Source organism: Heptranchias perlo, chromosome 1 (genome assembly GCF_035084215.1).
Source record: "Heptranchias perlo isolate sHepPer1 chromosome 1, sHepPer1.hap1, whole genome shotgun sequence".
Taxonomy (NCBI): domain Eukaryota; kingdom Metazoa; phylum Chordata; class Chondrichthyes; order Hexanchiformes; family Hexanchidae; genus Heptranchias; species Heptranchias perlo.
The window spans coordinates 73443523-73463944 of NC_090325.1; the positions used below are offsets into that span (position 1 = coordinate 73443523).

Genomic DNA, 20422 nt, shown 5'->3' on the forward strand with positions numbered 1-20422 from the left:
GTCTGGATTCATAATCCAGGGAATGTGAATTCAAATCCCACCATGGCAGTGTGAGAATTTGAAATCAGTTTAAAAAATCTGGAAATAAAAAAGTGGTATCTGTAAAAAGTGACTATGAAGCTGTCAGATTGTTGTAAATACCCAATTGGTTAACTAATGTCCATTAGAGAAGGAAACCTGCTGTCCTTACGTGGTCTGGCCTATACGTGTCTCCAGTCCCACACCAACGTGGTTGACACTTTACTGATCTCTGAAGTGGCCTAGCAAACCATTCAGTTGTATAAAACTGCTACATGCAGCGGTTCAAGAAGAAGGCCCATCATCACCTTCTCAGGTCAACTAGGGATTGGCAATAAATGATGGTCTTGCCAGTAATGCCCACATCCTGAGAATGAATTAAAAAAAGGAGCCATATCAATATTGGTTGAGAAGTGGGTGATGAGATATAGATATTTAATAACAGAGGAACAGTAGGAATTCTTGATTCCCCCAAAAGAGGAAATAATTTCTCTGTATCTATCCTATCAACTCCCTTTAACATTTTAAACATCTCAATCAGATCACCGCTTAATCTTCTATACTCAAGGGAATACAAGCCAAGTTTATGCAACCTGTCCTCATAATTTAACCTTCTAAGCCCTGGTAACACTCTGGTGAATCTGCGCTCCACCCCCAACAAGGCCAATATATCCTATCTGAGGTGCGGTGCCCAGAACTGTACACAGTATTTGAGATGGAGTCAGACTAAGGCTCTGTACAACTGAAGCATAACTTCCTCCCCATTGTAATCCAGCTCCCTTGAGATAAAGGCCAACATTCCATTAGCCTTTTCAATTGCTTTTTGTACCTGTCTACTAGCTTTAAATGATTTGTGTACTTGGATTCCCAAATTTCTTTGCTCCTCTACAGTTCTACACCATAAGGAAAATACTCCAATTTATCTTTGTTAGGTTGAAAGTGGATGACCTCACACTTCCCCCACATTAAACTCCATTTGCCATGGTTTTGCCCATTCACTTAATCTGTCTATGTCCCATTGCACCTTCCTGCTTCTATCTGCACTACTTACTGTCCCTCCTAAATCACTGCTTGATTTTTTTTCCAGGAAAGGCAAGGGAAGGAAATTAGTGTTCCCTAAAATAAGGAATCAAAAGGTGGTATGGGAGGAAAATTCATGATAGAAAAATCAATCATGTACTTTGGATGGAGTGGGCATGAGAGGCTCCATGGCACTTTCTCACTCTAGATTTTCTTATGTTCTTAATTTAAAGGCCCTGTGGGAGCTATCAATGGTCATCTATCAGACATGATACTTAATTTTTTTTCCCCCACCTAAAGGTGTGACCAGGATGAAAAGCAGCTAAGTACAGGCTCCAGTATTTTGTCCACCATAAGAAATCGCCTGGGACGGACTACAGATCACAGTGTTCTCTCAGCATCTCGCATCGTGCAGGCATCTTCAAGAAAGACAGCTACGCAACGTAAGCTGCCATCACTTGGTTCAGAGCTGTTAAAGTCAAAGGCCGCCAATGTCTACAGCGATGAGATTCTTAGGGGAACTAAACTGTGAGTAGCATTTCTTTTTTCAGTAATGTTTTCAGGTTTCAGAAGTAACAGTGTAAGTGCACAGAGAATAGCCAGGAGTGAATTGAAGATAGTGATCTGAATAAGATAAAGCAAAATGTTGAATCATGAGTCACTTGGTCTGAGAGTTAAGGATGTTAATTATAATGGGCTTGATTTTAAAACCGAGCCGGGAAGGAGGTGGTGGGGGGGGGGGTGCTCAAATTGAGGTCGGGAAACCCATTAGTACGGGTTTCCCGGACGTCCTTACGATTTTGACGTAAGGACGAATTTTTTTTTTTTTTGGTTTCCCATCCGACTGAACAGCCTGAGTGACAGGCTGGTCTCAGTCGGATGGGAGACCAGCCAGGGAGAGGACGTGTTCAGGTAAGTCTTCAGGTAAGTCTTTGTTTGCATGGATGGATGGGGGTGGGCACAGGGGCATGTGTGGGCACTGGGACATGGTTGGGCATAAGTTGGCACAGGTGGGCAGGTTGGCAAGGTGGTCGTGAGTCATGGGGGAGGGATCGGGGGTCAGTCACAGGGGGGTGTCGGGATCGGGGGTCATCGCAGGGGTCAGCAATCGTTGAGGGGGAGGATCGGTGGTCAGGGGTGGGAGGATCGGGGTCGGAGGTCGGAGGATTGGAGTGTGGGGGGAAGATTGAGGTTGGGGGGAGGATCGGAGTTGGGGATTGGGGGTCCGTGATTGGGGGAGGGGGGGTCTGCAATCGGGGGTCGGGTGCCCGCGATCGTTGGGGGGTTGGTGCAGGTAGGCTTGTTGGGCCTGGGGGGAAGCACTCCTGCTCCTTTGGGCCACAAGCTGTGCCTTTCTAGGCACCTACCTGTTAGTCTTGAGCCTTCTCGCCTTCTTTCACGAGACGTAAAACAGAAAGCCTGGGAATCCTGAACTCCAGGGTTGAAATCGGGAAGTCTAGAAAAATGGAGGCCCAAAGCCTCCTTGAAAGGTTTCAAGGCCCGACCTGCCTCCTGGGAGTGGTTTGGTGGCCCGCGCCTCTTCCCGCCCCGGTGAAAACCGGAAATAGGAGGGTTGGGGGCGGGTCTGAAATGGTGGCAATTTTTAATGCCCCCGCACCTCCAACCCACCTGTTTTTCACTGTTAAAATTGAGCCCAATATTTTTGTTTCAGTTCTATGTTGGAATTTTTTTTCTGTTTTGTGTCACCAGTAGCTATCTGTGTGGACAGTGACTGCAAGTGCGCCCCCTGTTTTTCAAGCACTGATGTTCATACATATTTGTGATACTTTTGCCAGGAACTTCCTTGGGAGGGTTCTTCTGTTTGCATGCTATAACCTCGGTGGAAACCCCATTTATAGAAACATAGAAACTTAGAAAATTTACGGCACAGAAGGAGACCATTCAGCCCATCGTGTCTGTGCCGGTCAAAATAGAGCTACCCGGCCTAATCCCACTTTCCAAAGTTTCCCATTTCAACCCCTGGGGCGCTGGGATTCCAGGGCCTTCTTTTTTACGCCATGTGAAGGGAGGCCTGAAACTAAGGCCTTTCTGGCACAGGTTGTGGGCCCGGAGGAGCAGGAGTGCTTCCCCCCCAGCCCAAAAAGCCTACCTGCTGCGACCCCCCCCAACGATCGTGGACCCCCGCAATGATCGCAGACCCCTGCGATGACTCCCGATCCCGACAACCCCCGTGACTGACCCTGATCCCTCCCCCCATGACTGACCCCTTGTGACCCCCATGCCCACCAGTGCCCCTGTGCCAATCCATACCACCATGCCCACCCATGCCCACCCATCCCTTCGTGTCCACCCATGTTCCCCCCTCCCCAATCCATACAAACAAAGACTTACCTGAAGAGTTACCTGAACACATCCTCTCCCTGCCTGCTCTCCGGTCCGACTGAGACCAGCCTGTCAATCAGGCCGGTCATACGGACAGCAAACCAACAAAAAAAATAAAAGACGTCCTTACGTCAAAATCGTAAGGACGTTTGGGAAACCCGTACTTCCGGGTTTCCTGTCCGCAGTTTGACGCTCCCCCCCGTCCCCTTCCTGGCTCGGGGTCAAAATTATGCCCCAAGAGTAGAAATCCTTCCTACAACTTTCAATAAGTTGAAGGAAAAGCCCTCAATTTCACAAGCAATCCACAACATTCACTGTTCCTAATAAATGCACGTTATTGTGGAAGAACATACTGGACATACCAAAGTGATTTTTCCACTTATCTTACAGTGCAAACATTGCTACAACTTACAAGAGCAGTCAATATGTTGAAAACACTGCAAAAGCGCACAATGGAGCAAGGCACCAATTGTATCAACACTTCGCACTAAAGAGGTAAGATTAAATATTAATCCGACAATACCTGCACTATGTCTTGATTTGAGACCAGCAGGCTGGCCAACCTACCATCAATTAACTGGTATAGTGCAGTACCCATCCATGTAAGTGATATCAAATTTTAGTTGTAGAATCTACTATAATGGGTGGCATAGTACTAGTAAGTACTTCTATGAAGTAATCATTTAGCATGTTGACTAGTTTTAGTTCATTCTTAGTTTCAACCATATGTGCATCTTTAAGGGATCTCAGTTCTTTCTGATAACCCTCTTAATACTGGAAGAATTTCATAACTGTTACATTTGACTACTATAGCTATGCTCATTTCTAGTATCCTCTTTGTCCCTTTTGTTGGTATGAATATTATTGGACATCACTGACAGTCAATCAATGCTACACTGGCAACTATAGCGAGCAGGGAAACAAATTAATACGAAATAAAACTCCTCCATATAAACTTAAGCAATTAATAATATATTTAAATATTAAATCCCAGGGAGTTATTTTCAAGCAATAAGTGAATCTTGACATTCAGTTGATGGTTATAAATTGCTCAAGCTTTACTGTCATTACTTAGAATATTAATTGAAAACTTCTGTCAGATTCCAACCTTTTAATTGCAACCTAAGCATCTATTACTTTAAATTTAATCAATAAATAAGATTTCAATTAGTAGTATAAAATTGGATACTTCTATTCCAGCAGTATATCATTAATAGATAATTAGAACTGAATTTTTCTTTTATTGACATTTTTTGTACCGTGCAGCTCCTGTTTATTCAGCAATGGAAGTGTTGAACAGTACCATAAGGACATCTTATTTTAAGTGTATGCGACATTGTTACTATGCTAATGAGGTTTCTAATTTTCATCTGTTCAGACACACTGGCACTGATCGGTTATCCTCTCCCCCAGTACAGACTACTCGTAATAACCAATTGCCACCCATCAATTTAGAGTCAGCAGAAGCTGTGCCTGAATCAAGACACCAGCTGGTAAGATGGAAAGCCTTGATAGCTTCATGTTTTGTCAGTTAAATCTGTGTGTCTATCACCAAATGACGTAATTATGTCAGTGCTGTGTTAGGCTATCTCGGCCAAGGTGTTGCTGGGAGCTCATAATTGACTTCAGTCACCCTGGGCTAGGATGGGCCGAAATTAGACAGAATTCCCACTACTGATCACCATGCAATGACCCCTGCTGTAAAATTTGCATCCATAGACTTTTGGTGAGGATTAATTTGGGTTCTGCTGTGATGCCCCCCATGATCAATAGTCACCAGCACTTTGTCCAGGTTTACATAAGACCATAAGAACTAGGAGCAGGAGTAGGCCATACAGCCCCTCGAACCTGCTCCACCATTCAATAAGATCATGGCTGATCTTCTACCTCAACTCCACTAACTCAACGCCCTATCCCCATACCTCAACGCCCTATCTCCATATCCCTTGATTACACATGGAGAATGGCCACTTGGTGAGATACCAGAGAACTGCCTGCCAGCATGTCACCATATTTGTGAGAAAAGTGGAGCAATTTTGAAACAAAAAACTGGCAGAATTTATAAGCAATTGAAGTACAATATAAGGGAAATTGACTGATGCTGCACATTTCCAGTATAACTTACCTAAACATCCCACAGGAATCTTGTACTTACATAAACATTACATTATTAATAATTAATAATCCTTCAGTTTAAAAAAAACCATTAAAACATTGTATATCGCCGTAGAGAGGAAGATTCCCACACAGCCGAGTGTCGAGTGCCATTGGGGAAGGAACAGGCCGGCGACCTCTCAGGGAGCGACTTATCACCATGGATACACCTTCGCGGCCGAATACAACACATACATTTAGGGTGAGGACTTTGATTTCTGCATATTGAAACAAATTACTTAACATAAAAACATCATAGCCTAGAAATAACTGTTGGTGGTATTGGTGGATGAACGCTTACGTATGTATGACTTTCTTGCATATTTTGTTTGCATGACCTGAAGACAGAAATGCATTGTGCATTATTAACTGATTTCTGATTAAAGAAAAAGGCTAACTCTTAGTCACACATTAAATATAGTACCCTATAGGAAATCCTCTTCCAAAACTCAATCTTATTGAATCCCATTTGGATTTTTATAGCAAACTCTATGTGGAATAAAAATCAAAATTCCTCAGGATGCTTTATGATCCAGGGGACTTTAAGGTGGGGAGAAATGACAAGGTAAGGACAGATGAGGAATGCCTCCTCACTAATTTTAATGGATGGAAAACTTGCAGGGCCCTCGCCCTCTCTATACCCAAATTCCTAATATGCACTCCCAGTGAGCAAAGCTGTTTGCCAGGAGCATATATTCATACAATAAAGAAAGAAGGACTTGAATTTATATAATGCCTTTCACAACCTCAGGATGCCCCAAAGTGCTTTACAGCCAATGAAGTACTTTTGAAGTGCAGCCACTGTTGCAATGTAGGAAACACGACAGCCAATTTGCCCACAGCGAGGTCCTGCAAACAGCAATGTGAAAATGACCAGATAATCTGTTTTTGGTGATGTTGGTTGAGGGATTAATATTGGCCAGGACACCGTGGAGAAGCCCCCTCCTCTTCTTCAAAATAGTGCCATGGGATCTTTTACGTCCACCTGAGATGGGGCCTCGGTTTAAACTCTCATCCAAAAAACCCAATTGCCCCTAAGAAGCATATCAATAAGCGTTAAACTGGTATATCATTGGCATAAAAATATCATTTATCAAGAGGATTAAATAACATTCAAATTTACATATTTATTGTTTACTGTTGTGCTCATCAAGGTGAGGTGTCAGTGCTAGGGAATAGTTATTCTGTTTTAGGCACTCAGTGTCAATATTTCACACTATCAGGCCTGATACAACATAGTCAGTGCAGAGCAAAGCTCTCTCTTCCCTCTGCCTCAACAATGTGCCTTAAATCCACTATGGTGCACTCCTATTGCACAAGAGTGAATTTTTCAATTTCCCACGCTGCTCTCATTCTAGTCTCCTTGAGTAAGATTGTTAATTTGGTGCCTGCAACCACAGGGGTTCAGACTGTCCATATTTTCATTTCACAAAGGGCCTTTGCAGCCTGAAAAGAGGAGACTTTATAAATCTGGAGTGCATTCAAACCCAGTTTCGATAGCGAAAGATCATATGCTAACTAGTTGCACCATTCTGTCTACCAATAATAAAGGAGCTTTAGTAGTTTGTCGAACTTTCTGTATTTTTAAGTTTCTAGTAATGTCATCTGTGACAAGAATCCATTACAGACAATCCTATGGACAAAGATGTTGGAAAAGGTTAAGAAATGAAAATGTGTTCCTAAATTGGTGTCAGCCTTCGCTCAGTAGCAGCACTCTTGCCTCCAAGTCAGAGGTTATAGGTGTAAGCCCCACTTCAGAGACTTAAGCATATAATCCAGGCTGACACATCAGTGCAGGAGATAACAGATTCCTTAGCACTATTTGAAGAAGAGCAGGGAGAGTTCTCCTAGTGTCCTGGCCAACATTCATCCCTCATCCGACATCACAAAAAACAAATGATCTGGCCATTTATCTCACTGCTGTTTGTGGGTCCTTGCTGTGCACAAATTCTCTGTTATGTTTCCCTACGTTACAGTTAGTGGCTACACTTAAAAAGTACTTTATTGCCTGTGATCACATCATGAGGTCGTAAAAGATGCTATATAAATGGAGGTCCTTTTTTTAAATTTCTGAAGATTTTTTGCACTGGGTTTAACAGGGCATTGTTGTCCCATTAAGGAGACAACCAATTAAAAAAAAAATTTTTTTATTCATTCACGGGATGTGGGTGTCGCTGGCAAGGCTGGCATTTATTGCCCATCCCTAAGAGGGCAATTAAGAATCAACCACATTGCTGTGGGTCTGGAGTCACATATAGGCCAGACCGGGTAAGGACATTAGTGAACCAGATGGGTTTTTATGACAATCCGGTAGTTTCATGGCTATCATTACTGATACTAGTATTTTAATTCCAGATTTTTTAATTTAATTAATTGAATTTAAATTCGCCAGCCGCCATGGCGGGACTTGAACTCATGACTCTGGATTTTAGTCCAGGCCTCTGGATTACTAGCCCAGTAACATAACCACTACGCTACCGTACCCTTGCAATAGTTAAGCCTACCCTAAGCTGTTATCAATTACACTGTTCAAAGGTAGTATAGTAAGTCTGTTGCTATTTTGTTAATAGCACAATTTAATGAAACTCCATTCAGTTTGCTGTATTAACAATGTACTGTTAGAATCATACAAAGGTTACAGCATTCTGCCCATTGAGTTCGCACTGACTCTATGCACAATCAGTCTAGCTAGTCCAACTCCCCCGCCCTACCCCCATAGCCCTGCACATTTTTTCGTTTCAAGTACTTAACCAGTTCCCTTTTGAAGGCCATGATTGAATCTGCCTCCACCAGCCCCTCGGGCAGTGCATTCCAGATCCCAATAACTCGCTGCGTAAAAAAGTTTTTCCTCATGTCACCTTTGGTTCTTTTGCCAATCGCCTTAAATCTATGTCCTCTGGTTCTTGACCCTTCAGGCAATGGGAACAGTTTCTCTCTATCTACTCTGTCTAGACCCTTCATGATTTTGAATACCTCTATCAAATCTCCTCTCAACCTTCTCTGTTCCAAGGAGAACAATCTCAGCTTCTCCAGTCTATCCACCTAATTTAAGTCCCTCATCCCTGGAATCATTCTAGTAAATCTCCTCTGCACCCTCTTTAAGGCCTACACATCCTTCCTAAAGTGCAATGCCCAGAACTGGACACAATACTCCAGTTGTGATCGAACCAATGTTTTATAAAGGTTCATCATGACTTCCTTGCTTTTGTACTCTATGCCTCCATTTATAAAGCCCAGGATCCCGTATGCTTTTTTAACCGCTTTCTCAACCTGCCCTGCCACCTTCAGCGATTTGTGCACATATAACCCCAGATCCATCTGTTCCTCTACCCCTTTTAGAATTGTGCTCTTTAGTTTATATTGCCTCTCCTCATTTTTCCTACCGAAATGCAATACCTTGCATTTTTCCGCGTTAAACTTCATCTGCCACGTGTCCGCCCATGCCACCAGCGTGTCTATATCCTCTTGAAGTCTATCATTATCCTCCTTTCTATTCACTACCCTTCCAAGTTTTGTGTCATCTGCAAATTTTGAAATTGTGCCCTGTACTCCCAAGTCCAAGTCATTAACATATATCAAGAAAAGCAGTGGTCCCAGCACCGACCCCTGGGGAACACCACTGTACACCTCCCTCCAGTCCGAAAAACAACCGTTCACCACCATTCTCTGTTTCCTGTCATTTAGCCAATTCTGTATCCATGTTGCTATTGCCCTCTTTATTCCACGGGCCGCAATCTTAATAGCAGGCCTACCACGTGGCACTTTATCAAACGCTTTTTGAAAATCCATATACACCACATTAACTGCATTGCCCTCATCTACCCTCTCTGTTGCCTCATCAAAAAACTCTATCAAGTTGGTTAAACATGATTTGCCATTATCAAATCCATTTTGGCTTTCCCTAATCAATCCACACTCGTCCAAGTGAGTGTTAATTCTGTCCCGGATTATTGTTTCCAAAAGTTTCCCCACCACCGAGGTTAAACTGACTGGCCTATAGTTGCTGGGTTTATCTTTACACCCTTTTTTGAACAAGGGTGTAACATTTGCAATTCTCCAGTTCTCTGGCACCATCCTCGTATCTAAGGATATCTGGAAGATTATGGCCAGTACCTCCGCAATTTCCCCCCTTACTTCCCTCAGCATCCTAGGGTACATCCCATCCGGACCAGGTGACTTATCTATTTTGAGTACAGCTAGCCTTTCTAGTACCTCTTCTTTCTCAATTTTTAGTTAAGTTTAAACTCTTTGAAAACATCTTTGTTGAAAAGATAGCAGCAGTCTCAAAATCCATGATTATATTGGACTGGGCGATTTTTTCCAATCAGGAAGCTCTGACTTAAGCTAGAATTACCTAAGTTCAGCAAACTTTAACAGTTACAAAATTTATTATTTTTCAGTCTGACACACCATTCAAACGGTCTTTCACACCAATGGACTATGCCAGCCATACGCGAACAGGGCGGGCTTCCTTTACAGGTAAACATTCTGTCAAGAAAATTTCATCAAAAAGTGGGGAGTATGTTTTTGAATTCTGGAGTTTCTTCCTGCAGAGCTTTAGAAAACAATATTTTCTGATTGTTATTCAATGACAGCAAGGAGGGGACAAAAGTTGGGAAAAATCACAACTATGCTTTTGTTGTAATAACATGCAGATTAACCAACCACTTTGATTGCATCAAGACAGTTTCCTAATAGAGTAACTAGAATCTTTAACAAAGTAATTTGCTGGCATCCTAAGTAAATAGGGCCAGTGGCTGACATGGGAGTGGAAGTGCAAGAATCACCAGAGATGAAAGTGCACTTGTGGTACTGGGATATATTAGGGGTCAAAATCATACTCCCAGCATGGAGCCTTAACTCTGGGGGAGCGTATATCAGGAATTCAGGTATAGATTAATTTAGATGTACAGAAAATCGTGGAAAATATATGTTCAAATTCCCGATATGCTCTCCAGGCTGGCAAGGCTCATTGCCAGGAGCACGATTTTGTAAAAATTACCCCTAATCTGCCAGGACAAGAAGTTTGGATAAGTGTCATTACTTGATCTTGTTTACTACACTAGATAGTCCAGCTACAGTTTTAATTGGATTATCTACAAGTTGAGCTTTTGAGGACTGGAATTAGATTTCGAGATTATGTTGAAAAAGATTTTAAAATAATGTAAGAAGTGGATTTTTTTCATTTTATGAATAACTGATAAATTACCTATTCATTGTAGAAAATAACAAACCCAGATTAAAAGGGAAGAAGCACAACATTTAGTCTCTGGTTTATGTATAATCGGAATCTGTAAGAGTCAATGAAAGGAAATTATGCAACCAGAATCCATCTCTCAAGCACCTAAACTGGCATACAACTGGCATAAATAGTGGATATTTTGTTCATCCAGCCGTGGAGCGTGCAAAGCTTAAATGAAATGGCCCAAAAAAGATTTGCTTTATAGATTGGTCCTATTAATCCTAGTAACCTAAGAGATCCTATTAATATGCTCACAATGACTGGTTATTTTAGGCCAGGGAGCTGGTCAACAAACATCCACAATGTGTAATGGTGGCAGATTTAGGTGGGTGCAGCTGGCAGCTGCCACCTAACCATTGCTGACAGTCCCAATCTGACTCCCAGGGGGATCCCCATCCTGACTACCATTGGTGGCTCACAGACTCAGATGAATGAACTTATAGTTGATCAGTCCATCACTGCTAATATGGAGAAGATGGACATATATGAAAATGAAGTTATGCATATTTTAAAGATATGAATAAAATAAATAATTAACTCACACGTTCAAAGGAATCGACTTGTGGCTGATATGTTAGCTGTAAGTTCATTTATTTTAGTGTGTGATTGTTTTATTTATTTAATTCATTTCTTTCAAAAACTGATACAAGTTATTCCTCATATGTGCCCATTATCTCCATATTAAGAATGATAGATCTAAGACAGTATCAGTTCTAAGATATAACTGGTTAGAAGGGAGGAAACAGAGGTAGGAGTTATGGGCAGTTTCTCAGAGTGGTTGGAAGTGAGCAGCAATGTCCCAAAAGTTTTGTTCTGGGACTTCTTCTGTTCACTGTGTATATCAGTGATTTGGATATAGGGCAATAGAAAGGGTTCAGGACAAATTCACTAGGATGCTGCCTAATATGAGAGAAAAATATGAAGAAAAACTTGAATAATTGGGAGTGTTTTCATTAGAACAGAGGACATTATGGGATTATTTGATAGAAGTGTTTGAAATTATGAAGGGATGGGACAGTAGATAGAAACAGACTGTTTCCAGTGATTGAGGGGCCTGGATTAAATGTAAGAGATTAGAGTTAGGACAGAGAGCAGGAGAAACTTCTTTACACAGAGGGTTGTGAGACTGTGGAATGCACTACCAGACTTAGTAATTGAAGCAGAGACCATGGGCTCAATTTTAAAAGTAAAAAACAGGTGGGTTAGGGGTGGTGGGCATTGAAAATTGCTACCATTTCAGACCCGCCTCCAAGCCACCCATTTCCGGTTTTCACTGGGGCGGGACGAGGGGCGGCCAGCCAACCCGCTCCCAGGAGGCGGGTCGGGCCTTAAAACCTTTCAAGGAGGCTTCAGGCCTCCATTTTTAACTAATTCCCCATTTCAATCCCGGGGGGGCCGAGATTCTCGGGCCTTCTGTCCCGACCCCAACCCCCCCCGACCCCAAGCCTAATCCTCCGACCCCGATCCCCCGACCCTCCCCCTCAACGATCACGGACCCCTGTGATGACCTCCGATCCCACCCTTCCATGACTGACCCCAATCCCATCCCCCATGACTCGCAATCCCCTTGCCCACCTGCCCCTTTGCCCACCTGTGTCCCTTGCCCACCTATGCCCCTTGCCCACCTGTGCCCCCTGTTGCCCTCCCCTCCATGCCAACAAAGGCTTACCTGCAGACTTACCTGAAGCCGTCCTCTCCCTGGCTGGTCTCCCATCCAACTGAGACCAGCCGTCAATCAGGCCGGTCAGTTGGACGGGAAACCGACAAAAAAAAAATAAAAGACGTCCTTACATCAAAATCGTAAGGACGTCTGGGAAATCCGTACTAATGGGTTTCTCGACCTCAAATTGACCCCCCACCCCCTTCCCGGTTCCGTTTCAAAATTGAGCCCCATGTCAACATTTAACAATAGGTTAGATAGATGGTTGAAGAATAGAGGAATAAAGCGATATGAGAACAGAATGGGTACCTTGGATTGGGACTACTGCTCGTGTGGAGGATAAACCTCCAGCATGAACTGGTTGTGTGTTTCTGTGCTGCAATTTCTATGTAATTCTATATAATAATGAATGTGATAGGATCAAAACTGATTTTTACCAATGGAAAATAAAGCCATTTAATGTTCCTGATATTTTTGAATTTTCTTTACAGATCATGCTGGGATTGGCGTGACTGGCATCAGTCTAGGAATTTCTGCCTCTAGTTCTAATTATCACACAGATTCTGTACATCACCATCATCATCTATTAAACCAGCCACCTGTTGAAGGAGATGAGGAAGAGTATCGAACAACGTGGGGTATTGACATTTTTAATTCTTATCAGATGTCTGGAAATGACAGGGTAGTATGACAAATGTTATACATATACAAATATTTGATAATTAATATAAGAAACGTAAGAAATAGGAGCAGGAGTAGGCCATACGGCCGCTTGAGCCTGCTCCGCCATTCAATAAGATCATGGCTGATCTTTGACCTCAACTCCACTTTCCCGCTCGATCTCCATATCTCGATTCCCTTAGAGTCCAAAAATCTATATATCTCAGCGTTGAATATACTCAACGACTGAGCATCCACAGCCCTCTGGGGTGGAGAATTACAAATATTCACGGGCCTGAGCGAAGAACTTCCTCCTCATCTCAGTCCTAAATGTCTGACCCCTTATCCTGAGACTATATCCCCTAGTTCCAGACTCTCCAGCCAGGGGAAACATCCTCTCAGCATGTACCCTGTCAAGCCCTCTTAGAATCTTATATTTTTCAATGAGATCACCTCTCATTCTTCTAAACTCCAGAGAGTATAGGCCCATTCTATTCAATCTTTTCTCATAGGACAATCTTCTCATCCCAGGAATCAATCTAGTGAACCATCATTGCACCACCTTTAAGGCAAGTATATCCTTCCTTAGGTAAGGAAACCGAAACTGCACACAGTACTCCAGGTGTGGTCTTACCAAAGCCCTCTAAAGATGCAGCAAGACTTCCTTACTCTTGTACTCCAACTCCCTTGCAAACCCCCTTGATTAATTGATAACTATTATGTTGGGATAATGCCAAATTAACATCTATGTAGTTTTCTGACAGAATATAAATGTTTACTTGTGTAAGCCAATGGATAGGGTAGGTTGTACATGCCTAGGTACCAGCTCACATCAAATTAGGGTTATTAGATAACCCTAATTTCTGAGAGGAATTGAGTGGTGTTCTCAATTAGTGTGTTGTCTTTTTACCTCTGGGACCTGGATTCAAATTCAGCCTAGACTGATGAGATGAAACTCTCCTCATCTATTGGCCATGAGGGTCTTTTTCTGAAATTAGTTTGAGCAGTCTCAATTCAGTTGATTAATAAGCAGATGCAGATCCATTGAGATGTTGAAGATCTCAAATCCCCTCTCCAAAAATCATATATTTCTCTGTAATCAACCTTTCAGGAACTAAATTGAGGAAAGGAACCCTGTAGAGCCAGGAGTAGCCTTTTCTGAAAACTCCTGTCAAATGTTTACATGTATATATATTTGCTGCAATACAAAAGTTTTCTACTTTTTTTCTTAATTTTACTGAAACAATTAAATTAACAGATTGTCCGTTGTGCAGTCCCTTCATAATGTGGTGAAATTTCACGTTTAGTGCGTAACAGCAGAATCACTGTTTTGCTTCAGAATTAATGACCCACAAAACTGTGTTCTTCGAAATTGCAAGTTTCAAAGCTGCATATTTCTGGGATTTTATTAGAGGGTCATTACAGAGAAAAATGGGCATTCTTTCAGTTTTCATTAAAAGAGTAATGTCATCCCTTTGAGTTTATCTAAAGATGTTAGGGATCCTTCTAAGACTCATTACCTTCAAGATTGCTCCTGAAAATTGCATTTGAGAACCATAATATTAAAAAGGGAAGCCTTGATGGCTTTCATCAATGACATAGGCTTATTTTTGTTCCAAGGATATGGTAAGGCCACAATATTGTACATTCCACGTTGCCCTGAGATAGCCTTTTAATGAGAAGGTGCTTGAGGGCCTTCTGCTTTGTAGCAATTTGTTGTACAATTGAGTGGCCTGCTAGGCCCTTTCCGAGGGCATTCACAGGCTAGCTCAGTGTCATTGTATTCCGAACTAGAAACTTGGGAAATCCCATCATTTGGTGACTTGAATACATTTCAAGAAACGTCATTCTCTTAATGAAGTTCTCACACATTTCCTGGCTCACAGGTGCACATTCCAGGTGGTGGGACCCAGGCCACCAACTGTAAAGTTGTTGCTTTTCTCTTTTTGTGGCATGGAGACCAAAGCTGAATACAGTAGTCCAACTATAATCTGATCAGTGTTTTGTAAAGCCATAGCATAGCTTTTGTAGATTTATTTATCTACTGTACTAGCTATATATTTCAGTGTTATATTAGGCTTTGTAATTACTTTGCCATCTTATCTAGGCTTTGAAAGTTGTGTATCTACAATTGCTCCCTAGGTCCCCTTTTCCATTCCCCTGTGCTGATTCAATTAATTGTGTACTTATGTTCCACAATTTTAACCGACGTTTAATGTACTACATTTATCTATGAAAAATTCCCACAATAACTAGTCGTAATCTTTTTGTAAATCTTTTGCTGCATTCTCTGTTTCTAATGATCCCCCTGTTTTTCTCCTGTCAGCACATTTGACTATGATTTCCTGCTTCTTCATATGCCTCTAACAAGCATCTTATCCTGAATGCAAATAACACAGAGTTTGTTGAGGACAGTGTACACTTCTGTGTGCAACATACATATTTCATTATTTAGAATGTTTGAGTTGAGTACCTTTCCCAGCGGAATGTCAGTTTTTTAATGTCATTTGGCTTCATATAATGAGAAGATTATTCCAATATTATACTTGTGTTGCCGATCGCAGCACTCACTGATGTTGAGACATTTTCGGGGATGGATTTAAATTGGTTAGTCACCGTTAAATGTGCATGACTTGCAAAAATAAATTTGGTTCCATAATTCTATTGCTCTTTCCCACTCTTATCAGCTTTTCCAACAACTGAACTGGCAAAAATATTAAAAAAAAATAAGTTTCTCATCATTTGATTGTCTGTCTATGTCCATTTTAGGTCCACAAGTCCATTTCCAGTCCAAAACATTCAATCGTCTTCCTACAAATTCCAGAAAGAGATCCCAGGTGGTTTCATAGGTACAGTAAGTCCAGAGACAGGAGAATGGGAAGCTGAAGAATTAATGAAGACAGTTTGCTTATGTCAGGTCACAAACAGGACCGGGAGAAAGACTGATTAAAACAAAATGTAAAGTGAAAATTCAGAGAGCTTTGAAATGAAAGATAAAGGTGGTGAGAAGGCGTACATCAAAGTCTGATCCACTTAATGCTGATGCAGCGATTAATGACATACAGACTATCTTTTATGTGTCTTCCTATTATTTAATATCTATTCAGCAAACTATGCAATAAAAGCATCATTTTTACAGGAACTCACAAGACTATTTGTCACAAGACTGCAGGCAGTGGACTCTAGGAAAGCAGTTTCCTGGTATCATAAATAGTGACCTGAAACTTTTATTCTTTTACCCTTAAATTGCTCATTAGTTCCAACATGCTGTTAATACCTCAAAAACCTGCTAACAGGCAGCTACTGCAAATACATTTTGTGTTAATTAAGAAACTAGACAGCTTTAACAACTCAAATCTGTTTTCCTGAAAATTTATTCTTGTTCAATTCAATTGAGCACAGTAAAGGGAAATGATCAATTTGCAGTTGTGCCACAGAAAAGCAATTTATTTCTTTTAGATTGTCAATATTTATGTGAAGACAAACATCTGTGGCATGTACTTGTCAACTCTTTCTAATTTCACTAAGGTGTAACATATACTTTTGTTTTGTTTTCTTATTTATAATTCAAAGATGACATTTATAGTCTTCTAATAGCATTTAACAGTCATGCTGCACATTTCAGTCCATAATGTATGTAATGTTATATATTCTGTACATTGTATTCAAATAATCTATGCAATGACAAGAATGAAGCTCTACAACACTAGATGCCAGTGATTTTCTCTCTAATTTGTTCAGATGTTACTGAATTTTGCATTCATCGCACAAACCTAATTCAGTGGGCCAAATCTTGCTGGAGCGGGGCATCTCGCAACGTGCACCATTAGTTAGACTTTTTCCTGCACCCTTCAGCTTGAATATAATTTGCGCCATAACTTGCTGGAAGTGCGAGCTGATAACATAAGAACATAAGAAATAGGAGCAGGAGTAGGCCATAAGGCCCCTCGAGCCTGTTCCGCCATTCAATAAGATCACGGCTGATCTTCTACCTCAACTCCACTTTCCCGCCCTATCCCCATATCGCTTGAGTCCTTTAGTGTCCAAATATCCATCGATCTCAGTCTTGAATATACTCAACGACTCAGCATCCACAGCCCTCTGGGGTAGAGAATTCCGAAGATTCACAACCCTTTGAGTGAAGACATTTTTCCTCAACTCAGTCCTAAATGGTCGGCCCCTTATCTTGAGACTATGACCTCTAGTTCTAGACTCTCCATCCAGGGGAAACAGGCTTATCCTGTCAAGTCCTGTAAGAATTTTGTATGTTTCAATGAGATCACCTCTCATTCTTCTAAACTCCAGACAATATAGACCCATTCTACTCAGTCTTTCCTCATAGGACAACCCTCTCATCCAGGAATCAATCTAGTGAACCTTCGTTGCACCGCCTCTAAGGCAAGTAAATTCTTCCTTAAGTAAGGAGACCAAAATTTAAGGATTGAGAAAGAAACAGAAGAACAAAAGAGAAAGAGGGTGAATTCGAATCATAGACTGATACAGCACAGGAGACCATTCGGCCCATCATGCCTGTGCCGGTTCTTTGAAAGAGCTATTTAATTAGTCCCACTCCCCTGCTCTCTCACCATAGCCCTGTACATTTTTCCCCTTCATTCCCGTTTGAAAGTTATTATTGAATTTGCTTCAGGCAGTGCATTCCAGGTCATAACAACTCACTGTGTAAAAAATGTTTTCCTCATGTCACCTCTGGTTCTTTTACCAATTACCTTAAAGCTGTGTCCTCTGGTTACCAACCCTTCTGCCACTGGAAACAGTTTCTCCTTATTTAATCTATCAAAACCGTTCATGATTTTGAACACCTCTATCAAATGTCCCCTTTACCTTCTCTGCCCTATGGAAAAGTGAGTGAATTAGAGTCAAATCCAGTACAGAAAGAGAAATAGAGGGAAAGAAAGATTGGATTAAAAAAAGACGGAAAAAAAGAGACTGAAAGGAAAAGTAAGAAAAAAAATGTAAACATTTTAAATTTTAAAAGTCTCTTAAGAAGAATTTAGTACATGCAGGAATAAGACTGAATAGTTTAAATTGTTCCCTTTCTTGGTCGGAGAGATTGGCGTTGCATTAACAATTATCATGTCATTAAAAGGGTAACCATGCTGTTAATTATGAGCCCATACTTTCTGTCACGAGTTTAATGGGCAATTAATGTGCAAATCCAGCAAGTTCTTAAAAATAATGGGGAAGCTATGGGCGAGATGCCGTTTGTACGAAGCAAACTGCAAAGCACTGTAAATCGACTAGCAGGTTCTGGAGATTCGCAACTCATGGCGTATTTCTTAATCCTCCGAACTTGGTGGCCAATTTGCACATTAATAACGGCGTGTCTTGTGAACTTGCCGTTATTTTTCCAGGAAGATTTGGCCCATTATTTAGTAAAAACGTGTTAAAGTGAGGATTCTGTTTTTATTGTAATTATGTAACATATTTTTGATTGTATTTTAATATGTGAATTTGCCAAATCTTTTATATGTTGTTCAGAATGTGTGTATGTAGATATAATAGTTTAGAATGTACTATTTGTGATATAGGTAGGTGAATATTTAATTAATTTGTATGATATTCCTCTGTTTGCTATTTTAGCTGAGACATTAACCCACTAAGTAAATGGGTTAACGCCTGTTAAAACAGAGGAATGTCATACCCAGGAATTAAGTGTTCACCCGCTATCACCAACTGTAAATTCTAGACTAATACTGCTTGGATTTTATGGTATATCATAAAATGTTTTATTTATAAATCCAAAGTACTTTTGGTATTTCAGATATTGTTTTTCTTTAATGTTTTTATGTAAATAAACAATATATCATGATGCAACAAGAACTAGCTTTTGCTACGATTTTCTCTTTGATGAAAAGTAGGTACATTTACAAAGTAATATTGTTTGTGCAGTTAACAATGTAAGATTACTTAGTGTCACCTTGGTTCCGTTGGCATGTTGCCTCCGAGTTAAAAGTTTGTGAGTTCAAGTTCCACTGCAAGGCTCAGCAACTAATCTCAGCTGCATTCCAATGCAGTACAGAGGGAGTGCTACATTGTTGGATTTGTCCTTCGGATGAGACATTAAAGCAGCCTATTCCAGTGAATCGGGTGGATGTTAAAGATCTCATTACACCATTCAATGAAGAGCAGGGACTTCTACTAATGTTCTGGCCCCTCTCAAAACTTTTCTGCCTTAGCAGCACACCAGCCACACAGCGTCTGTTTGGAATGGGTGCTGAAGGGGATGGTGCTATTTGACTTTTTTTTAAAATTGGATACCTTGGCCCCTCTCCCCAAGGTAGAAAAGTGCACAGCGAGCAATAGACATCACTACACTGACTGCTGGTGTCTCAAATAGCATTTTATAGAAGTGGACATACTTAGCTAATGTTATTGAAGTCAATGGAAAAGAAAATTGGATGGACTGCCGGTGCGCTGTCAATCATTTTGTGCTACTGCTGAAGACCAATTTCACCGCCCATGTGTTTTAGTAACCAGTCTGCTCTACAAAGCTTGTATAGTTACAGGAACATTTTTGTCTCTGCTATTTTATTTTGAAAGTGCGATGTCTGAAAAAAACCCACTGCTTCCAATTGTTCTTCCGTTACATGGAACTGTTCAGCTCCTGGCAGATGACCTCCCTGTGCCTGATTTCAGCAGAGCATTCCAGTGAGAAATCAGCTGCAGGACTGGGGGCTGAGGATAAATAAGATTAATTTTATCTTTCTGTTACAGTTGCATTGCTGTAAATATGGGGCAGGAAGCTACAACGAGCAGTGAGGAAAAAGCCTGAAGTGAAGACCAAACAATAAGTAAAACCAGGGGCTGGAAAGAAAAAAAGAATGAATTTGAGTCAAATTAAAAAGGATTGAAAATAAAAAAATTAGGAGACTGCAGTGGTGAAGTAAATGATCAGAATTGACAAATACAAAAAGATGTGCACGGGATAGATGCCATATGAAGGCAGAGCAAAATAGTACTGACAAACTTTGGAATCTTATAATCAAGGCAAGAACTTCCAAAACCTCTCTCTTAACCAGAGTGATTCAAACCATCTGGTTCTCTGATGCCAGATATGTGCTCCTCTCATTGCAGTGAGTGAACAACAATTGCAATGGACTTTCAGGCAGATTGGTGGAGGTGAAAACCCTGGAAACAATTAGATGCAAAAATGGGGCGGTGTATGGTGTTCTGGAATGGCCTTTTTCATCCATAGGTATGTTGTGAACTATAAGAAGAAATGGAGTGATTTTTATAGCACACAGGGAATAGGAGAGAGAGAACTGCAGACATGGATTGAGACAGATGATGAGACAGAAGGTGGT

General features: G+C 41.2%; 1 protein-coding gene across 2 annotated transcripts in view; it reads left to right on the plus strand.

The window, feature by feature from the left end:
• Positions 1-18927, plus strand: part of LOC137323270 (protein FAM149A-like) — a 145243-nt gene extending 126316 nt beyond the window's left edge. For both annotated transcript variants that reach the window (XM_067986764.1, XM_067986770.1), the window contains exons 10-16: positions 1339-1566; positions 3772-3876; positions 4760-4874; positions 5612-5737; positions 9936-10014; positions 12929-13075; positions 15867-18927. In XM_067986764.1, the coding sequence (XP_067842865.1) occupies positions 1339-1566; positions 3772-3876; positions 4760-4874; positions 5612-5737; positions 9936-10014; positions 12929-13075; positions 15867-15946 (880 nt within the window). In that variant the 3' untranslated portion in view covers positions 15947-18927. The remainder of the gene's footprint in view (positions 1-1338; positions 1567-3771; positions 3877-4759; positions 4875-5611; positions 5738-9935; positions 10015-12928; positions 13076-15866) is intronic.
• The last annotated feature ends 1495 nt before the right edge of the window (positions 18928-20422 follow it).